The sequence below is a fragment of the Pipistrellus kuhlii genome, unplaced genomic scaffold (genome assembly GCF_014108245.1).
Source record: "Pipistrellus kuhlii isolate mPipKuh1 unplaced genomic scaffold, mPipKuh1.p scaffold_m20_p_5, whole genome shotgun sequence".
NCBI classification, from domain to species: domain Eukaryota; kingdom Metazoa; phylum Chordata; class Mammalia; order Chiroptera; family Vespertilionidae; genus Pipistrellus; species Pipistrellus kuhlii.
Window position 1 is genome coordinate 14,694,839 of NW_023425551.1, and position 14,778 is coordinate 14,709,616.

General features: G+C 38.3%; 1 protein-coding gene across 4 annotated transcripts in view; it reads right to left on the minus strand.

Moving 5' to 3' along the window:
• Positions 1-14,778, minus strand: part of ARHGAP18 (Rho GTPase activating protein 18) — a 166,012-nt gene that overhangs the window by 49,584 nt on the left and 101,650 nt on the right. For all 4 annotated transcript variants that reach the window (XM_036414078.2, XM_036414077.2, XM_036414079.2 and 1 more), the window contains exons 2-4: positions 8,452-8,648; positions 4,840-5,075; positions 1,146-1,209 (exon numbers count right to left, since the gene is read on the minus strand). In XM_036414078.2, the coding sequence (XP_036269971.1) occupies positions 1,146-1,209; positions 4,840-5,075; positions 8,452-8,648 (497 nt within the window). The remainder of the gene's footprint in view (positions 1-1,145; positions 1,210-4,839; positions 5,076-8,451; positions 8,649-14,778) is intronic.

A 14,778-nucleotide genomic window follows, 5' to 3' on the forward strand; every position in this document is an offset into this window, starting at 1 on the left:
TCAAATATTTTCCTTTTTTTGTAAATAAATGAAACAGCTGTAAATTCTTTTTTTTATATCAAAGTATATTTTGATTTTTAACAGAGAGGAAGGGAGAGGGATAGACAGTTAGAAACATCGATGAGAGAGAAACATCGACCAGCTGCCTCATGCACACTCCCTACTGGGTATGTGCCTGCAACCAAGGTACATGCCTTGGCTGGAATGGAAGTTGGTACTGTTGAGTCTGCAGACCGACAATCTATCCACTGAGCCAAACTGGTCAGGGCTGTCAATTCTTTCTCGATAAGTACTAATAAAGTCTCGCTGAGACCGGTTTGGCTCAATGGATAGAGCGTCGGCTTGGGGACTGACGGGTCCCGGGTTCGATTCCGGTCAAGGGCATGTACCTTGGTTGCGGGCATATCCCCAGTGGGGGGTGTGCAAGAGGCAGCTGATCGATGACTCTCTCTCTCATCGATGTTTCTAGCTCTCTGTCTCTCTCCCTTCCTCTCTGTACAAAATCAATAAAATATATATTAAAAAAAAATACTAATAAAGTCTTAATATTTATATTGATCCATACCTTGAATTTCTATTCTACTTTTCAAATAACAGGTATGAAAGTATAAAGGAGAATTATAATCAATTGTCCAAAATATGTTAAATATTTTAAAAATAATTTCTAAACTTTCTGAAAAGCCATCCATTCATAAATTAAGAACTTATGATTCGAAAACAAGACTTCAAATTCTCTGCTCCACTTGTTAGCTGTATAGCTTTGGGAAAGTGACTTTACCAGTTCTCTCATCTGTAAAATGGGTTAAAAACAATATCTGCTGCATAGAGTTCTTGAGTGTATTAAATTAGGTAAACATCTCCATACAGTACCTGGCACATGGTAAGCTATCAGGGAAAGTGACTAAGTATAGAGATGTTAGAACAGATAAACACACAAACATTAACTAATCATCATCATTATCATCATTACCATCATCATCAAAGGCTCACTATGTGCTCAGCCTTCTGTTACTAACTACTTGGGTACTTACTATCACTAATTTACTAAAATTTTCTTACTAGAATTGCAAGTGCATGGTTTAAAAGGCTGTCTCTGTTTGTTATACTAATAAATGGGAAAATACAAGAGAACAGGTCCAACATACCATCTTTTCCTTGGTGTTTGTTTTCATTTGTTCTGGCTGACTGTGATTCAGTGCCATCTGGAGCCTAAAGATAGAAAATGGGCCATTTAGTCATCTCCAACTCACAACCAGAAAAATGGTATTGTAAATAATTCCATTACTAACCTTTAGAAAGAAGTGTATTCAGAATTATAGCAATCACAGGGAAAAATGTACTATGGTTATAATCAATAAAATATTCGATTACCCACAACTTGTAAGACACAATCCTAAGCATCATGGGGAGCATGAAGAATGCAAAGAATATCCCCGCTACTAAGGAGGCCATTGTATAGTTGAGGGGAAAAGACAAACAAATAAAAAAGCCAGTGATATCCATCCGTTGATGAGTACACAAACGAAATGGTCTAGTCACACAATGGGATATTTTTCGATAAAGTACCGATGCATGCTACAGCATAGATGAACCTTGAAAGTTACCAGCCATAAAGGCCATATATTATATGCTTCTATTTCTATGAAATACCCAGAAAAAATAAACCAGAGAGACAGAAAACAGATAAGTGGTTACCTAGGGGCAAAGAGGAAAATATAAGGAAAGATTGCTAAAGGTTATAGGCTTTCTTTGGGAGATGATGGAAATGTACCAAAATTGATGGTGGTGATGGCTGCAAATATGTGAATATACTAAAAAGCACTAAATTGTAGACTTAAATGGATGAATGGGATGGGATGTGCACTATATCTCAATAAGGCTATTATTATAAAAGAAAATTACAGAGTAACAGGTGGGTAATAAAATAGAAATCTTCTAATTTAAAAAAAAAAGCTAGTGATGTGAGATAAATTAAAACTAAATTACCAAATGGGTAGTAAGAGCACAGATATTCAAAGGAACCTCTTTTTTCAAGGGGTTGGGGCAGTGACATATGAGGAATGCAGCCCTCGAAGGGCTTAGGGACACAGTCAAACCTGCTGACCCTCCTCACCAGTGAGTGTGGCCAGGCAGCTTCCTCCTTCCCACGGTGGGCTCCAGAATGAGCTCAGGAAGCAGGAAGAGGGGTCCATCAATCACACACAGATGTCTAATTGAATGAATTATTTTTAAAATAGTAATCATTCCATCGGATTTTCATCTTCTTTCACACAAAAGAAGGTGGCCTTTGGGGTCGCCCTGACCATACATTTCTCCTCAAGCTGTGAGCCAAGGATCTCCCTCCCTGCAGGCCAAAGAAGAGTCTAGAAACACACTGGATCAGGTGCATAGACACCGTTCCTTCGGGACTTAGAGGCTGGGGCACCCGGGAGAGTGTATGGCAACTACCAAATCCCAGACATGGCTCAGGGTCATGGCTCACTCCAGTCCCCCTCTGGACTGGGCAACACCACCCCCTCCCTCTGCCCACAAGCCCTCCATGGCACAGTGAACACAGGGAGTGATCCTAATCGTACATACGAACACACGCTTTAGAGCATGTGGTCGGAATTGTTTTCCTCAGCAATTGAAGATGACAGAGCAGATGGTACTCATTTCTGTATTATGTTTCCTGGTGTCAGCAAGGGTTTCATGAGGAAGCATTTAAAATGGAAGAGCTGAACACTTATTTGAGAACAGAGGAACTGGGGGTGAAGATGGCTGGCTCACGTTTGCTTGGGGGGTGGAGGATATGGCTCTAATGGGCGGCGGTTTCAATTAAAGGCATGCAGTGCAAGCAAGTTAATGCTATTTTAAATTACATGACTCCATCCGATGATACAATCTACCAATTACCTTGAACTCAAACCATGTCGTTTAGGCATTACCGGGGATTTGCTGAAAAATCCTGCTTCTAGCACCAAGTAGCAACAGCCTCTTGGAAACTGGCATGAATCCCAAATTATGTATTTTGCTCAGGCTCAGCTCTCTGTCCCCTTCCTCTTTGACTTCCTCTTACTTTTCTTGGTAATACTATTGTATAATTCCTAACCATTTATTTTTCTAAGAGCTGGAAACCTAGTTATGTTCCTCAATTGCAGTGGATGTCCAGTGCGGGTAAGCAAGTGCTTGACTGCCTCAGCTCCACGACTCCTGCCTAGAACAATCCAGTGACCCCAAAACTGTAAAATGGACTGGATATGCCCGGCTGGCATGGCTCAGTGGTTGAGGGTCTACCTATGAGCCAGGCGGTCAGGGTTTGATTCCCAGGCAGGGCATATGTCTGGTTGTGGGCTTGATCCCCAGTGTGGGGTGTGCAGGAGGAGGCAGCTGATCAATGATTCCATCTCATCATTAATGTTTCTATCTCTCTCATCTTCTCCCTTCCTCTCTATATCAATAAACATATTTTTAAATTAAAAAAAAAAGTGACTGGATTTGCCTCACAATTGACATGTAAATGGAGAAGAAATCTGCAATTATCCAAGATTTCTTAGAAGAATAAAATGTCTTCCAAAAGCAAAAAACTACATGGCAGAAAACTACCTTAAATATAAGCCTTTCCATTCCCTCATTTCTATAAAGAATGATGAAATTTTTGTTAATTTTTATTTATAGTGTAAATAGTCTCACGATCTGATTACTTACAATCAGAAGAATGTATGGAAAGCCAGATATAGCAGGAAGCATAGTGGTTAAAAACACATACTAGAGTCAAACAAATTTGGGTTTACTATCTACGGGACATTGAGCAAGTTATTTAAAGTTTATGAGCCTCCACCATGGAAGGGAAACAGTAAATTTATCCAAAAGACAGCTGTAAGGATCAATTAGTTAAGGCAAGGAAAGTAGGCAGCACAGTGAGTGTTCAGTAGTGTAAGCAATTATTATTATTATTGCTGTTATTATCACTGCAGTCATCGTTCACGATACCTTTTGTTTGCACTAATTCATTCCAACTGCCCCACTGGGGCCAGAGCGATTCAATGTCATTGAGAATAGGCATCATTTAGTTCAGTGATTTTTTTGGGGGGGGAAGGGGGGGAGCAGGGGCCAAGGGGGAAAGAAGGGGTTCTAAGACTTTCCTGATGAAGGAACGAATATTATTTTCTACATAGCCTACCAACTGTTTTAAGTAGCACTGCTCTGGGCAATATAGGTCTCCTACTTCCCCATTCTTCCCTGACATTTTTTCATTCACGAGTCCCACAGCGTCTACCAGACTCCAATAGCTTCCACTAATAAATTCATCACCTTAACAAATTTTCAATCAAATCTTCCATGTGCTGGGCACCGCTCTAAGTGCTGGATACAAAAGGGACATTATTTCGTGTTTCGGGGTCCCTGCTTTCTAATTCCACTGCAGTTAGCTCCCTCACTTCTCACTTCCAATCATCATCAAATGAGTCTAGGGAAGAGCAAACATTCCTAGAAGAGTTAATAGCCAAGGGAGAACCCCCTCCCTCCTACTTCTCTGTAAGTAACAGTTAGTAGTCACGTGGCCTAGTGTGGGCGGAGGCACTCCTAATGCTCCAAGGACACCTAGCACCAGGAGGATCAGACGGAATTGTAACTTGTTTAATTTTCTGCCCCATCAGCATTCCCTCCTAGAAAGGCGGACAGGGATCAAGTCCCTCTTGATCACTGCCAGAACAGAGCTCCAGTGCCTGGCACGTACTGTGCGCATGCTGTTTTCCATGATTTAAATTAAACTGGATCAGTCTAGTTGATTCTCAGCAGTTATTCCTTTGCCTTAACATAAAAAACAAAACAACAACAACAAAAGCCAACACCACCTACTTTTTCTTTGGACTCTGCCTGTTGAGCAAATATGTCTCTGACGTCAGGAATGTGGTACTGTTTGTTCTTTTTCCTCAAGGTCTGGGTGACAGTCTCTACCCGTTTCTGAACAGCTGCTGCCTGGGTCCGGGTTAATGTTGATAGAAACACCATGCTTTCTTGGGGATCTCCAGCAGACTCCCCAAAGAGGTTAGACAAACCAGCCTCCTTCAGCCATTCTTCTTCCAGCTCGCCCTCTGAGACAGAGAAAAATGGTATTTAAGATCCCAAAATATGAGAATTTGTACATTTTTTAAGCTTCAAAACAAACAAACAAAAAAAAAACAACCTCTTACTGAAACTCTTCTTTTACAACTGAACCACAGTGCTAACAATCATTATCTGGAACTTGGACAAATGCCATAGACTCCAGCTACAAAGATACCAAGTTTTAGATCCATTTCATACATACTCCATTAAAAAATTTAAATGGCTTCACATGTAATTAACCTCTATAACTTCTCCGCAGATGAACTGTGGGAAGATAATACTGTTCCCTTTCCAGAGATGAGCAAGCAATGCAAGTATAACTAATTTCCATCAAGGTATGGAAGGAAGTCAATACTGTGGAGATCCATTAAAGCCCTGCCTCTTGGATTAAATTCAGCCCTACCCCCGCCCCCCTGAGGTCAATGCTAATTGAAGGGAAGGTTTGCTTTCTCTGTTCACTGTTGCTGACAGGGAGTGTGACAAAGAAATAAAGAGCATCTGGACAGCAGGGACCAATCCATTTCAAATTAATTTTTTAATTCCTCTGGTCAGCACATCAGACTCATATTTTCTACAAATTAAACAAAAACATACACACTATTTTAAGAAGAAACAAACAAACAAACAAAAATACTTTATAGGCAACAAATTACACAACTAGATCAACTTAAACCACTAAAAGTAGGATGTAAACAGTAAAGCAAATATTGTCTGAGAGCTAATAAAAATGACAGAAGAAAAGAAAAAAAAAACAGAACAGATTTACACCAAACACCAAGTGTATAGAGCAAAGTGAAAGCCTAGTTCTTGGAACACAAAAGACCTGCATCCATACCTATGTCTGCACCTCAAAAGCCACATCACTTTGGAACAGTCACTTAGCCTCACGCTGACTTCTTTTTCTCATCTGTAACCTACAGCACAGCTGTCCCGGCTGCCTCCTGAGCAAACGTGAGAATGTTATATGGGACGAGCTTTGCAGGGCTCCATTACAGCTTATATCACATGATGTAGCACTGACTAGTTTTGCCTGTCTATCCTTCTACACTATGTAAACTCCTTGAGGGTAGAAATCAAGTATTAATAATCTTAGCTTCAAGAAACATAATGTAATGCCAGACGTTTTGCATGCCCAGCAACAAAAACTCTTTACTACTGACATAAATTCAGCCATTCTTATTAATGCTGTTAAGGTAGAACTCAGGAAGGTGTATAAAACCAAATTGCCAGGGGAAAAGCTCATACTGCCATGATAAACAATATTACGATATCGAGTCATTTGTTCCACTAAAAAGTAGAGGTAAAAATCAATTTAAAGTCAAAGAAAAGGCATGGACATGTAAAAACATTCCTGGTTTTTCTCGTTAATCACCCAATGAACAACTATCTATGAATTTATTTTCATCTTGGAAAAAGATGTGGAATCTAAGGAACAAAATAACCCAATGAACAAAATAGATCCAGAGACATGGAAGCATGGAACAGACTGATGAATTTCAGAGGGAGGCAGGGAGGGAGTGGAAGGGAAGAGATTAACCAAAAATGTATATGCATCTATGCATAACCCATAGATACAGACAATAGACAAATATGGGAGGTGGGAGGGGAGACTGGAGGTCAGGTAGAGGAGGTCAATGGGAGGTAAAAAGGGGACATCTGTAATACTTTTAATAATAAAGATAAATTTTTTTAAAAGAATTCTCTCATTGTAAAAAATAAAAAAAAGTGAAATAGCTAATGACACACGGGAATGTATCAGGCCTGAATGCTGTTTCCTGTAGAATGTTTTCTCCTTATTCAGCAGGTCACTGTTGTGCTGTGTCTACTGAGACAAGCTGAGATGCTGTTATCACAAATAAGTCTGACTTTACTGGTAAAGTGAGAAAGAGAAATGAAAGAAAACCCAAACAAAGGAATGAATGGGCTCTAATTTATATAAAGAAAAATCTGCAATTTTCATTTTTAAAATATTATTGGTAAATTTTCCAAGAAATACTATAACAAAGGAGAAAGAACTGTTAAGGTAGATTTCTCTGCTCAAACAAATCAATGCTCAGTCATTTCATGAAGAAGTCTTCTATTGAAAAGAAGATCACTACTATTGGGTAATGAGGTATTGACTGTGGCTCTTACTTTTTTGGCATTTATATCAACTTTTATACCAAAGGCATACTTACAAACTTATGGATGGCCCAAGGCATAGAAAGAAAATTATATAATAGATGTCAAAATTGGACATTAAAACTTAATGACTGCTTGAATTTAAGATTAAAAGATGTAATATGGTGTGTCATCCCCTGCACCAAAAGGTCACAGGTTCGATTCCCAATCAGGGCACATGCCCAGGTTGCTGGTCAGGTCCTCTATGGAGGTGTGTACAGAGGCAACCAACTGATGTTTCTCACATGGATATTTCTCTCTTTCCCTCTCTCTTCTTCTCTCTCTAACTAAAAACAGCCAAAATTGGTTTGGCTCAATAGATAGAGCGTCGGCTTGGGGACTGAAGGGACCCAGGTTCGATTCCGGTCAAGGGCATGTACCTTGGTTGCGGACATATCCCCAGTAGGGGGTGTGCAAGAGGCAGCTGATTGATGACTCTCTCTCATCGATGTTTCTAGCTCTCTATCTCTCTCCCTTCCTCTCTGTACAAAATCAAGAAAATATATATATTTTTTAAAAAGTTACTAAAAACATATTTCTAAGAATAGTGTGAAATTTAAAGGATGGGGGGAGTAAAAACCTCCCACAAGGAATAATTCACAAGAATCTCTTTTCCTTCTAGAAAGGACTTGGTGAGCAACAAAATAACTATCTTCCAACATTGGAAAGGCTATCATGTAAAAATAGAATAGACTTGTTCTACTCTTTCAAAACGCAAAACTACAGCATGTGAGTCAAAGGGGGTATAGCCAATCATAATCAATGGAATAGAGATAATCAAAACAACTCAAGCTGACTGACTGGAGGAAAAGCAATAACACTGTGAGGCAGTGAGCTTTCTGTGAGCATCTACCCTCACTGGAAGCCATGTGACCATTTGGCTAGGATAACACAGAAGGAATTCAAAGGGAGGTTAAATGATTCCAGAGATCAAGTCCAACATTAAAATTCTATGACAGGGTGAGCTCAGCCAACAGGACTGTGGCCTTATAAACTGAAAGGAATTTACTGATGCCACTTGAATTTGGCAGCTGCATCCATAAATCTGTCACAGATGGTCATTCTCAAGTGGAAAGGCAACCTGCATTATGTTTCTCCAGTTGCCCTCCCTTTAATTATTTATTGTTGTCCTCCCCTTCTTCCCACGCATTCTCCCATAAATGCATATACAAAGCAAACAAATTTTACTTAGTTTGTTCTTACCATCAGGCTCTTTGACAACCACTACCTCTTGATCTTGTCTGTTTTCACTGGATTTCTTGATATCGTCTATTTCATTCCAATAGTCCTCCATAGATGAAAGCTCATCCACGGAATCCTGGGAACTTGATCGATCAAATGGAGGCTTCTCCTTCGCTTTGGAGGTTTCTTGGTTCATAGTGTACTGGCCATATCTGCGACTATAAATTCAAAAGAAAACATGGTTCGTTTTAGTGCACGAGGAAGTATAATAGTACCGTTTCTAAAATATCATAGCACTGAGCTGAAAATTTGGAAACTCCTTAATAAAACCAGAAATATATATTTTGAAACCATTTATTTTGAGATGCTATTAATTATAATATACTTGTAGAAGGAACTGTTTCATTCTTTACCTCCCCCAAACAGTATGGTGAAGAACAAATAGCAATGTAAGAAATAATTTTTTCATTTCCATTTCACTTAAATGATTTTGACTTCTTTATACTCGAAATTTTGTTCTTAGAAAACAACAAGTTAAATATTTATTAGAGGCTATTAGTTAAATAAATTGGAATTGAATTTGTACACAGTATTTCATGTTTATCATTTATATCTGTCAACCAAACTTGGTCCACTTTTATGTAGCAAATATCTGAAATCAATTAATTAGATGCTATTTGAATTTACATTTTATTTTGGAACCAAAACATAGACAGAAGAATAACATATTAAGTCCATTTTTCTATAGAAAGCAACATTTTTAAAAATATGGTTTTATTGATTTGAGAGAGAGAGAAAGATAGAAACATCAATTATGAGAGAAAATCATCGATGGCCTGCTTCCTGCATGCTCAGTCCTATTAGGGGATGAGCCAGAAACCCGGGCATGTGCCCTGACCAGGAATTGAACTATGGCCTCCTGGTTCTTAAGTCAATGCTCAACCACTGACCCACACTGGCTAAGCTAGAAAGCAACTTTTTTGGTACCCATTACTGATACGTATTTTTTAAAGTGATGAAACTTTCATTTTTTGGAAAAATTAACTTATGGGTGATTCTGAATGAATATCTAGGGTTACCACTTAAACATTTATTTCAAATATCATCTATGGCTAAAAGGATAAATTGAATAAGTGAAGGTATTTTTATGACTTTAAGTTAACTATATTTTTCTTTATAATTCACATCTCACCTTCTACTAAAATTTAATTAAAGGACCTTATAATAAAAATCCACATAAAACAGACATTTTTAAATTCTTGTTTCATACTATTTATATTGAGATAAAGGGACAAAGCCCAATTACTTTTAAAAAAGGAAAATTATCATTTATGGTGCCTGTCCTTTATATTCAATAATTTTAAAAAAGTACAATTTGAGTGGGGACAATAATTGGTAAACTGGTGTTTTGTTATTCTAATTTTATATTGTTCTTTTATCTCCCAGAAGATATTAGGAAGCAATACTTTGCTAGACTGGTTTTACTAACTGCACATACAGAAAATAAAAAGAAATGCAATAAAATGAAATTCTTTAATAGCATGTGAACATTTTCACATTTAAACTGGCCTTCCCTATCATTATTTTAAATAGTCAGATTTAATACTACATAAGGGAGAGAGGGGTCACTAAACTCTAGTCAAAGCTACATAGCCATTAAATTTGAACGGTTTCTTAGAAAAAGTCCAAGAATTTAATTGCCTATTGATGCAAATAAATGCAACAGAACTGACTACTTAAATGTAATACGCTAATCGTCTAGTTTTATTCCTTGAAAGATGGTTCTCTCTGCCTTGATTATGCACTGGTTGTATTAATGAGTGCACAATCGCTATAATCTCGGCTCAGAAGCCGTGGAGGGTGGTGATGGATGAGTGTTAGGACGAGGGCCAACAGGAGTAAGTCTGGGCATGTTTTCTGTGAATCTCTTTCCTCCAGTCTCCATTGTCCATTGTTTGCCGCCCCCATCCCTTAATTCAAGGACCACTTCTTCCCTCGCTGCCCCAACCATCCTGTTTACATCCCTGTATCCCAGTTTCTTCCCCTTCTCTCACCCAAATGGCCTTGATAAAGTCACTGTTCTCATTTGAGAGTTCACACTGCTTCTTGAATGAAAATGTGAATGAGAAAGCTCTCTCTCTCTTTAAAACTAATAATTGTTTTTACATTTCTGTGATCATCAGCTCAAATTCCTTAATTCTGCTCCATCAGGGTAGCTAAAGGTAATTTACATTATGTCTGCCACATTCATTTTGGGTTTAGTTCATGTCCCATAGAGGCCCTAACCTTACTTTTGCTTTATCTTTCACTGTAACATAAGATTGTCTACCTTATTCCTATCTTCTACAACCCTCAGCACCTGGAAGACTATGACAAGTACTGTGGAATGTGTGAAGCATAATGACTAATGCCAAATAATTTGGTTTATCTGCTCACAGGAAGGAGGTGCAGTTGAACTTAAACTACATTATGTCTTTCATTCCTGAAAGAATGTGTTTATTCTGGCAAGAACTTTCCAGTAAATTTCCATTAAGATAGTATGTGCAGAAAAATGCAAGGGCACTGAGTAACAGCATTGTTACGTAAATGCACCTTCTATATCAAGCCCTGCTTTCACAATAGACACAAAGCAAAAATCTAATCGCTTAGTGCTGATGGATCCACTCAATATTTGGACCTATTCAAAAGCTGAATAGATTTTCTGTGAAAACCTGAAGAAGATACTGAGTCATGGAAAGATTGATTTTTTTAAATCATTGGTATATGTCACAAGGCAACTTTTTTTTTTTAATAATAGAGGATGCAGAGTAAGGAGGAGATAAGAAGATCCTCCATAGTCAGCATGCCATGCATTTTATATTTTCTCTGCAAATGTAACTGAACATTCTTTAATTACTATTTTCATCAATAAACACATCTTTTCAGAATATATTCTACTTTTAAACTCCAGTCAGGCAATGGCTAAAAACTGGCTCTTCTTAAAACTGTCCTGGTAAGAGGCCAGTTAACTAGTTTTCTCTCCTCTGTGTTTAGAAGTATGTAATATGATACCACGTTCATTCTGCAAATTGGGTTCAAGAACATAAAGCAACATCTGCTACACATAATGAAGTGCAGAGCAGAAATGTTTTATATTTCCAAAAGATCCAAGCCAACACATAGTGCTGAAATCGAAGAAACACAGTCTGTACCTCAGGCAACTACCAATCATCCCCACCTGACTTACTGGCCAAAGATTGTTCTCATTCTCTCTCTCTCTCTCTCTCTCTCTCTCTCTCTCTCTCTCTCTCTATATATATATATATATATATATATATATATATATGTGTGTGTGTGTGTGTGTGTGTGTGTGTGTGTGTGTATATATATATATATATATATATATATATATATATATATAATCTTTCTCTCTCTCTCTTTCTCTCTCTCTGCTCCAGAACCCTATGTGCTAATCCCATAGCCACTCTTTAAACACTCTCATTTCTCATCTTTGACAACTACCAACAAAACTGGACACCGTCCTGTAAAAGAAGTTGATTCCTAGGTAACTGCAAGAGTCATGATCTTGTGCAACTAGCATTCCAACACATTATAGTATTATCACTTTGCCCCTTCTCCGTAGGCACTGTCACCAGCAAATACTAACTTTATAGACCCTAATTCAGGAAATTTTTTTCTTTTTCATCTTGATAGCAGGATCCCAAGCTATGTTTATTAAAAAATAAGGCTTTATCCCTACAGTGTTGCCTGCTGGTTAGAACATCAGCCCAGACAGAAGGGTCATGGATTCCATTCTCGGCAACCAATCAATGATGTGTGTCTCTCTCTTTCTCTCTCTCTCTTTCTCCCCCCTCACCCCTTCTACTCTAAAAATATCAAATGTAAAAAATATACATTGTGGGGCTTTTTGCTCCTATATTTTTCCTCAGGTATATTTTCTCCTATTTTCCTGTGATATTTTTCACTAATCAGTGAATTTTGCATGAACCAATATTATTCTAAGTATTAGTAATGCCTGTTACTCCTTTTGTCACAGAGAATAGTAAACTGGTCTGACACAAAATGCTCTTCACAAGGAGGTGGAAGTGTCCAGGCAATACACTGTGCTCTAGTGGATGAAAACAAGCCAGTTAATGAGTCATCCTAGTACCAACACCGTCAGCGAAAGAACATAGAACATGGGGCTGGGAGTGCTAAGTACCAAATGGCTCCAGTTCTACTTAACCATCTCTGTGATCTGGGGAAATCACTTAACTTCTCTCATCCTAACTTTTCCCATAAAATGGGAAGAGACCAATAATCTGGACTGCTTTGCTTGTTATCAAGTGAGAATTCTTCCTGAAGTGCCTCATAAGCACCCATAAAGAGGGCACTTAAGTTAGCATCTTTGCTAACATCTGGTTTAAACTGCTAACTCCATGTAACTGCCCTCCCACCGATTAATAAGATCACCTGTACCCTCTTCAAAGGTTCAGATTTATTTATCCTCCAGGACAGCCTTTCTTAAGCCTTACAAGGACTCCACACTTAAAAAGTTTAAAGTAATCCCAAAAAGCTTTGGCTTATATAGGTTACATCTATTAATGTGTATACTATTATATATTAAAATGGAAAAATTATATACCGATTTATTTAATAATAACAAACATCTTAACATTTTTTTTAATCTACATTTTTCCATACAAAAAATATATGTATATAGTGAGATGAGTAGCATTGTTTCATTTTTGAAACTGTCTTGAATGTCTGGTTTAATAAAAGACATCTGGATTCTCGCATCTGCTTCTGCATTCAATCTTTCGCCATATTGCATGTCATGTAGTCTCTGCCAAACTCCACTGTATTCTTATGAGAGAATGAGAGTGAGAAGGGCCAGTAATGCTGTGATGTTGCTATGAAAATCGTTTTGATCTCCTAGACCCCTGAAAGAACCTAGAGACCCCTAGGTATTCCTGGACCACACTTTGAAAACTGCTGCTCTAGGAATTCCCAAAAAACAGCACCTAATGCACTTCTAAAAAGCACTTTTTAATTCCGCGGGCAACCCTCCAGAAAGCTTTACTGAAGGAAACAGACATGTTTTCCTAGTGACTCTTAACCTACTTCTTTGTTTATTTTAGTTTAGTTTTACAGCCTTTCATCAAAACTGGGACTTAATCCAATGCTATATCCATATTTAACTTATACTACAATGAGAAATAATAAAAACGTCATTGAGAAACCCCTGCTTTGCCAACGTCTTTTATCATTTGCTTTTATCCATCCCTATAAGAGGAAGAAGTTCTCTCTAAGCTTCCCCTTTTGGCCAGGGCACCTGAAAATGTGTATTTTCCTTAATGCTCCTTTGTCTTCCTTCAACCAGCTCAAGGAGATTATTTGGAGTGAGGACATTTCTCTGAGCCATCTGGCCCAGCCTCTGCTTGTTGAATGTGTCCACTCTATCAAGAGGCCTGTTGCTACACTTCACAGCCAGTCTGTCTCCTGGCTCTGCCTCATCCAGAGGCATTTCTGTGACCCACAGTCTGTTTTCTTGAAGTCCTTTGATGCTAAGACTTGGTTTTGTTCTTTTCCTAAAAAGTCCTTTCTTAAAGAGATAGTTTCTTTCATGCTCCTCATCATACATGTATTTCCAATGCAGGGGAAAAAAGTTTTTGGGTTGGGAAATGAAGACCAAAAAAGAAGGTTGATATTTTGTTTTGTTCTGGTTTTAATGTGAAGGGGGAAAAAAGTGTTTTTTCTTACTCAGATCATGACTGATCATCAACCATAAGGACCAAGTATATTTTAAATGAAGTCATATTTATTGAATGTATACTTTAGAATGATCTTGGACCCTAGAGAGTTAAATAGATCCCATCATTTTCTAAGTGAGATAATGAGGCTCTAGGGTAGGGGTGTCGAACTCAATCAGAGAAGGGGCCAAAATCTAAAATCCAGCCTAAATCGCGGGCCGAATGGTTTACTGAACAGTCATAAACTGTCATTGTGATGGAAACGCAGCGGAGTGCAGTGATGACAGCGCGTTGCGGGCCACATTGCAAGGCCTGGCGGGACGGATTTGGCCCGCGGGCCTTGTGTTTGACACATGTGCTCTAGGGTTAAATTTTCCCAAAGTCACCAGCAAAGTGGTGGTAGGTTAGAGTCCACATTTCTTTTTTCAGTGGAACCTTATTATACCAAACAGCCTAGAAAGGGGAGAATTTATTTTATTTTATTATTATTATTATTATTACTTATTTTGCATTAGGTGCTACAATCTCTCTGGTCTGTATCTCACCAAACAAAAACCAGAGTGATCCTGTTAACAGGCTATATTTAATGTTTTTAAAGGACCACTGCATTTATCTG